Raw genomic sequence first — 8080 nt, 5'->3', positions numbered from 1 at the left:
GAAAGATTCTCTCATGCTGAGAGGCAGAGTAAGAAGGGAAGGGGAGCCCTTTCGGCTTCCTGTAGCCCCACAGGTGAGGATCAGCAAAGAAATGGCTGCACAAGTTCAAACAGATTTAAGGGCCCAAATTCTGGTGTTTGAGCCCCGGAGAAGTGGGGGTGGGTGTGACTGTGGTCATGTCAGAAGGAATCTGTGTGGACAGATGCCCCCCGCCTCCGCAGCCTCCTACTTTGGTGCTGAGAAGGTGTCCTAGAGCCTTGATCCTGAGAAAAGAATGGAAACTTCAAGAAAGACTGAATTTTGAATCTGGCAGAATGAGCTCTCAAAATAAAAATGAGTCAAAATTTGGGAATTAAAGTTGTTTTCTTGCAAACCTGAGTTCAAGAGCTGGTTCACGTTTACTACATAGCTGAGGAGGTGGGCGATGTAAAAATATTTTCATTCTTTAATGATAAGCTAAGGAATAGGCCACAGTTACTTCTCAGTCAGATGTCCAGCCAGAAAAAGGGCGCTTTCATTCTGTAGGCCTCAGTCACTCCCAGCCCTCCAGATAAGTAGGCATCTTCAGGCATCCTTATAAGGTTTAATAGTGTGGTTGGGGGCGGGAGGTGGGGGGAGAGGGAGGTGTTCCTTGCCACATCCCCTAGCCCCAAGTCTGGGCTAGTGCTTTCCTTAGGCCTGTGGCTAGTAAGCAAGGGCTGAGAGCTGTGAGCAGAATCACCTCAGCCATTAGTCGATGCTACTGCCAGTTGCTCAGTGATGCCCTTGGAGCAAGGAGAGCTGCACCCAGATCCTTTCCCCTCTGTACGGTGACAGCCCCTATTTTGAAATGGCCTGTGCGCTAGAAAACTTGTCAGCCCAGCCACTTACCTGGGGTTGAGGATGTGTTTCCCCAGACTCCTTCAAAACAAGATAACACTATCAGTGACGACTGTCATTGAACTATTTTTTAAATTGGTTTTGTTTTTTGCTTATGAGGGCAGCTTTGATACATAGAAAACAATTTTTTTGGTTTTTAAAATTAGTGTTTGATTAATTAAAACTTAGTTTATAAGTTCAACTTAAAAATCTTATTACTCTACTATACTCTCTATACATACACACATACTTATTACTCTGTACTAAAATTAACAATCACTTTTCAGCTTTCGATTAGTGTTTAGTCCCACTGCAAACTTAACTAAATTTCCTTAAGCTTTTAAATTGCATTTATACATTTATTAATCTATAACATAATAAAATACTATGTTAACTTGTAGTATATTATAAATTTAATGTTTAAATTCTATAAATTTAATTTTCCTGTCATTTGTCTGATAATACCTACTTAGACACTTAAGTAACTCTTCTAAATATGACAAACTTATAAATATTGTGGATTATAAGTTATTTTAACCACTTCCTTATTATTTATATATTCAACCAAATTCTCCTCTGCCTTTTAACTTAAAATTAGAAGTCTAAAATCAAATACTCAACTATACATTTTTAATTAGAATTATAAGCTCAGTTTATTAGGTTCTCTAATATGCCAACTTCTCTTAAATATTTCAAGTACTTTAAATACCACATATTCAGTTCACGAACAACATAAAAATATTAGGATGATGGGTTCAGCATCTCTATACTTAATTCTAAGTTTTCTCAGGAATAAAAGACCCTTGTCCACCAAAGATACTATATGGTTTCAAAAAATTTGGCAAAAACTTATCAGTGAACTAAGGTTCATTAACCAAAGATTTGGGCAAAGATATAAGATTTGGAGCTGTGGAAATTGAAGGAGATTTTCTCATGACTCCGAAGGAAAAGTTGAACCTTCTTTCCTAGTCTCAATGTTATTGGGGACCCCAAGTGTAGGCCCTCCAAACAGGGGCACCTCATATCTTACCCCGCTAGATTCATGTCACAAATTACCTAGTTCTTAAGGTTTCTCACCCGTAGATCAAATTCTTTGTTGTTGTTGTTGTTGCTTGAGTATATTCTGAGTTATCTTTCTGGTCTGGGCCATAAAAAAATGCTTATTAATATTTAAATAATAGGTGACTGGATACTGCATCTTTCTCATTCTCTTTGACTCTGTACCCCAGCACCAAAATTAAGCTAAGGACAGTCACCTATCACAATTCTGAAATATAGGACTATCACCTGGGAGGGAAGAAGGAAGAGCTTCCTTTTTCTTGGGTAAAGGCAGATGTGCTCCACCTCTCTGACCTGGGGCCTTCTCCTGGTGTCCCCAGTGCCCTCCTCTGGCCAAAAGAACTCTCCCTACCTCCTGGGGGATTTTAGCAGGCCAAATCTTTTCCCCAGAGACATGACTCTTCTCTTTCCTGTTACACCTTCTACCCCCTCAGGACCCTTGATCTCTGCAGGTAGGGAGGAGGGTAGGCCTTGACATTCATCCAGTGAGTGAGTGAGTGATGGCTCAGACTTCTAGAAGTGTTAAGATTCAATAAGGAATTGACTAACCTGAATGGCTCTCTGATAGAGATTTGAGTCACTGCTCAAGTTGAGTATAAATATAAAAAAAATTCCAGATCCTGACTTGGGAAAGAAGGGACTGCATCTGCTAGTCCGTTCCCATAGTGTCTATCTGGTTAGGCTCTTATGATTTTTTCACAATTTTTTCTACTTCTCCACTGCTTTTTTAAATTGGATATATTTGGCATGTAACATTGTATAAATTTAAGGTGTACAATGTGTTAATTTGATACATTTATAGTGATACGATGGCTGTTGTATTGACACTTAGCATCTCTATCACATTATAAAATGATCCTTTTTAGTGGTTGGGATGATTAAGTTTTAGACTCTTAGCAAGTTGGATGATTGTAGTACAATATTGTTTTCTATGTTCACTATACTGTGCATTAGATCTCTATGATTTACTACTCATTGTAAGTTTGTACCCTTAAACAACATCAATCTTTTCCCCGACTCTCCATTCCCTGGTAACTAATATTTTACTCTTTTTATGAGTTTGACCTTTTAGAGTCCACATGTAAGTGATATCATACAAATTTGTCTTTCTTTGACTTATTTCACGTGACATAATGTGCTCAGGGTCTATCCATGTTATCACAAATGGCAGAATATCCTTGTTTCTCATAGCTAAGTAGTATTCCATTGTACATATATACCACATCTTTTTTATCTGTTCATATGTTCATGGTAATTTAGGTTGTTTCCATATTTTTGCTATTGGGGATAATGCTGAAATAAAATGGGAATGCATATATGTCTTCAAAATCCTGTTTTCATTTCCTTTGGATATATACCCAGAAGTAGAATTGCCGGGTCATATGATAGACCTATTTTTAATATTTTGAGGAACCTCAATATTATTTTCCATAGTCGTTAGACCAATTTACATTCTCACTAACAGTGTATAAGGCTTCCCTTTTCACCAAATCCTTGCCAGCAGCTGTTGTCTCTTTTTGATGATGGCCATTCTTACAGGTGTGAGGTAATATTTCATTGTGGTTTTGATTTGCATTTCCCTGATGATTAGTGATGTTGAGCATCTTTCCATGTGCCTGTTGGCCATTTTGATGTCCTCTTTGGAAAAAATGTCTATTCTTATTTTTAAATCAAATTGTTTTTTTCGTTATTAAGTTCTTTATATATTTTGGATATTAACCCCTTGCAGAACTATTCTCCCATTCAGTAGGTTGTCTTTTCATTTTTGTCGATTGTTTCTTTTGCTATGAAGAAGCTTTTGAGCTCGATGTTGTCTTATGTATTGATTGGTGCTTTTGTTGTTTGTGCTTTTGCATCATATCCAAAAAATCATTGCCTAGACCAATGTTGAGGGGCTTCTTTCCTACATTTTCTTCTGAGTCCTTCTCCACTTTTTAAAATTTTCTGATAGTTTCAAGCTTTCTATATCAGCTTCCAAGATTTTGAGGAGGGAAAACTAGTAATAAGACAAGATAGTGTAACCCAGCTGTGTGTTGGTAAATGTTTGACAGTCAGCTCTCTGGAGCCCTGATTTGCAGTGCTTGCCAATTTCTGTGGGTGGAAGTACTCCCACCACGGCCAATTTCAAACTATCAACATTTTAACAATTGGCTCACAAAATTCCTAAAAATTTAATGGTTAGTTCTCATGAGCTGGCTTTAGCACACTACTGGCGCTACTTGTTCTATTTGCTCCCTGATTGTATATAACAACTTCTCAACAATGTAGTAAGCTCCCTAAGGGATGGAATTTTGTTCTAGATCTCTTGTGGGCCCATGGTACTAGCACAGTGATAGTCACAACACATTGATTAAAGAAACTTTCCTGTGGATAGATTGCTTTCTTGGAGCAACTGCACAGCTAATGGGGACTGGGAAGTGGGGGGCTGCCTCCTCTTTTTACCAGGCTCAAGGAAGCAGTTTAGGGGGAAATACAGGAGCCATAGCATGGTTTTGGTGAGGAAACCAGGTTCACTGAAAGATCAAGACACTCTAAGAATTCAGCTCAGATTCCTATCCAGATTTGATCAGCCAACATACTTTCTTTCCTCTTAGAGATTAGTCTATTTTCATGTATATAATCTGGTATGTACTTCAGTAATTAGAATAAAATCTGAGGATCTGTAGTCTTCCTCACAGACTGCCTAGTAAAGTACTAAGGGCTCTAGAGAAAGGACATTAAAATAGCTATAAAGTTATAACCTAACTGTACCATAGAGTAGGTGGAGGACCAAGTGGGCCAGAGAGCTCCTGGAGGCCCTAAGGGCTCAGAAAATAACCTTTCAGTGAGATATAAAAAAATGAGAAAAAGGAGAAGATTGAGAGATGGTACTCACTAACCAAATGAATTTATTTCTCCTTCTGGGGTTTACTGGAATTGGGAAAGATTTGTAGGTATAGAACCACAGTTTGAAAAAGGCCTACGACAGCAATGCAGCCCAGAAATTTTTAGAAGGCAGCTACCATAGCAGATCTCCCTGGGAGACTAGATTTTGTCACAGTGAGAACAATTGTTGGATAGGCCTGAGGCCCACTCATTGAAGACCTTGATGTAGGAGCTCAAATGTCCTGAATTATGAGGCAAATATGAGGCAAACGAGATCTCTAGGCTTTATGTGTGGGAGGTAGGGGTGTCCTGAAATCCTCCATGTCTCATATTGGCCATGCATATGCCATTGTGTTTTCTGACTGTTGAAATTACGATAAAACTGTGATGAGAATGTTTACCCTTTATTTATAATTAAAGATATTTCCAGGAATTCTGGAATAGGAGAGCATATTACTACCCAGAAATATTTTTTGAAACAACATTCTTAGGAAATTTATAAAAATTTGCCTGGATCTTTGCCTTACAATGGAACGGAAGAAAGCTTAGTGCACAAATTAGACAAGTTTCTGTCCTGTACGTACACCAATGCTACTGATATCACCATAGTTTCAGCATGTGTTGCGAGCAGCTTTTTAAGTCATAAATGGGCTTATATGATCCACCTACACTATTGTCCTTGTTACTTAAGAGGCATTCATCCATACCTTCCTCCAGCCGGCAATCATCTACTAGATAGCTACTACATGCCAGGTGCAGTCAGCCCGGTGTATCCATGAGTTCTACATCCGCAGATGCAAATAACTACAGATTAAAAATATTTGGGAAAAAGTTACATCGTTGCTGACATATACTATGTAGTTAGGCCCATGATGATTGGGGCTGTACTGAACACGTACCAACATTTTTTCTTGTCATTATTCTCTAAATACAGTATAATAACTATATAGCATTTACATTGCATTAAGTATTATAAGCAATCTAGAGATGATTTAAAGTATTGGGGGAGAATGTATGTAGATTAAAAACAAATACTATGCCATTTCGTATAAGAGACTTGAGCATCCTTGGATTGTGGTATCTGCAGGGGGGTCCTAGAACCAATTCCCTGTGGATACTAAGGGATGACTGTGCTATGTTACGCATTGGAAATACTGAATGTAGACCTGGTTCCTTATTCTCAGTAAGCTTACATCCCCCTAGGGGGAGCCAAATATATAAGTAAGCATAATAACTGTTGAAGGTGCTAGACAGAAGTCTTGGTGAAGGTGTGGGGGGCTGTGGAGAGGGTTTTGGAAAGAATTAGGCAGATATGCCCCAGGATTGGTCATAGGGAAGGTGCCCCTGAGTATGTGTTTGAAAGTCTTTATCCAGAATAAGGAGGCTGCTGAGGTGAGTATGGAACTGTTAGGTTTTTGTGCGAAGCTAACTAGAGTGACCAGAGATGAGACCTTCAGCCTGGGCCTTGCTCATGCTCAATCTCGCTGACAGACTTGAGCTGAGGAAAAAAATATCCCCCTGCAAGTTCATCGTGGATACCTCCGAGGACAACACACACACTATCAAAGCCTGAGCCACACGTGAGTGCTGAGTAACACGATTTTTAGAAATGATCTCTTCTTTATTGCCATAGTCATATAAAAAGTTTGATATATTTGGGCGGGCAAAAGAAAGCCACAGTGTATATAGAGTTGTAGGAAGTTAAAAATATATGGCTTTAGTGTTTGGAAAAGCAGTTACTAATTGCTTCTTGGGTTTAATTATCCAGGCGATCGAAATTCTGGGTTTGAAACTCTTGAAAATCCTCTGGGATGGTGTCTGTGAACAAGAACAGGCATGGAGGGTTAGGTTGGTGAGGCTCCTTACATCCTGGAATCCTGGGCTACCTTGCCCCGTGCAGGCATCCTGCAGGGGTCACTGTCAGCTTGCCTAAAAGGCCCTGCAGCCATTTTCAACTTCAGGCAGCTCTGCAAATTGTTGGCTTGAAGCCCAGGAGTGCGCTCTCACAGGCCTGAAGAAAATCAGCGGGCAGAGTAAATTTTGAGTCTGTGATTATGGTTGAGCCATATGAAAATAAAGCCTGCTTGAAAAGTAAACCTGACTGAATTTCTCAGTGAACCCCAAATCCTAAGCCAAGCGGTTAAATTCTGTGGGTCTTAATTTCCTTATCTATCAAACAGAAAAAATGCGATCTACCTTTTTATTTCAGTTACACAGGGACTATCAGGTTTTCATGAATATGTGACATAAGCTTTGGGCTTCTGGGAAGAAAGTATGCTATAAAAATAAGGCGGCATCATTTGATTCCAGTAATAATAATGTAACAAGAATGTATCGTTACCATTGCAGCGATACTTGAGGTTGGACCAAATGATGTTTTCTTGGGAGAAGCAGAACACACCAAGCCGGCCTCCACGCATGGTGGTGTCTATGGTGACTCCGGAGTCGGCCACCAACTCAGAGCCTTCATAAAATCGTACTCTGCAGACAACACAGCCAGAGCAGGTATCCGTGAAACTCAAACCAAGGTAAGATGAACTTTCCATTGTGAGACCCAGGGGCCTCACTTCTCATATACCTGTGCCTGTGCTGTTTCATATTCTATTTTCCACAAACCTGAATAGTGCTCTAGCTGTTCCCTCTTCCCTACCAGACTGAAAGCTCTGCTGTTGTGTCCAAATCCTCCCATCTGCTGTCTCTCAGCCACATGTCTCACACAGGTCACCATTCAAGTGCACCAGTCCCCCTGTACCTCTAGCCCCAGCATGGCCCTAATATCCAGGTGGTCAGTCTGAGCCCGGGTGTCTTCTTTCCCCTTTTCTGTGAGTTTAACCTGAGGTCTTGGAAGTCCTGGCATGCCCCCGAGGACTCTCCTGGGTGAGGCCTGCTCAGAGCTCTGTGATGCAGAATGAGGGTGCAAGGCGAGGAGATGGGCCATCCACCTACCTGATGTAGCCCACCTGGGGCCTGTGCTGCAGGAACCAGCGATAGGACACCTTGTCTTTCCAGCCCACATTCCTGGAGTCCTTCCACAGCAGCCTGACCTGGTCGCTGGTGTCCCCAGTGTGCCACAGGGAGTTTCGGAGATGCTCTCCTGGACCTGTCTTAGACTTAACAGCCTGAACAATGACATGAGCGAGGTTTTAGAACAGAATGCACAGATCACCTTCTTAGATCTTTGGGGTAGTGAAAGCATGGTTACAATCAGGCTGCCTCGGATTTGGGCAAAAGCATAAACATTTCTACTGAGGCGATCCCAACCCTTTAATAATTGGCACTGGCCAATATTCTACTCCAT

General features: G+C 40.7%; 1 protein-coding gene and 1 long non-coding RNA gene across 3 annotated transcripts in view; one reads left to right on the top strand and one right to left on the bottom strand.

The window, feature by feature from the left end:
- The window catches only part of LOC112480626, a 22854-nt gene extending 15609 nt beyond the window's left edge, over positions 1-7245 (top strand). The window contains exons 2-3 of one of the 2 annotated variants that reach the window (XR_003046705.1): positions 6274-6362; positions 7132-7245. This is a non-coding gene — a long non-coding RNA (uncharacterized LOC112480626). Of the gene's footprint in view, positions 1-6273; positions 6363-7131 lie in introns of those variants that run through there. The other variant, XR_003046706.1, reaches the window with a different exon arrangement.
- THBS4 (thrombospondin 4) overlaps positions 6390-8080 on the bottom strand; it is a 45355-nt gene continuing 43664 nt past the window's right edge. The window contains exons 20-22 of the mRNA XM_006913181.1: positions 7729-7901; positions 7124-7263; positions 6390-6600 (exon numbers count right to left, since the gene is read on the bottom strand). Of these exons, the coding sequence (XP_006913243.1) occupies positions 6539-6600; positions 7124-7263; positions 7729-7901 (375 nt within the window). The 3' untranslated portion in view covers positions 6390-6538. The remainder of the gene's footprint in view (positions 6601-7123; positions 7264-7728; positions 7902-8080) is intronic.

Source organism: Pteropus alecto, unplaced genomic scaffold (genome assembly GCF_000325575.1).
Source record: "Pteropus alecto unplaced genomic scaffold, ASM32557v1 scaffold20, whole genome shotgun sequence".
Lineage (NCBI taxonomy): Eukaryota > Metazoa > Chordata > Mammalia > Chiroptera > Pteropodidae > Pteropus > Pteropus alecto.
The sequence above is the reverse complement of the archived record's forward strand: the minus strand, read 5'-3'. Positions and strand labels throughout refer to the sequence as shown.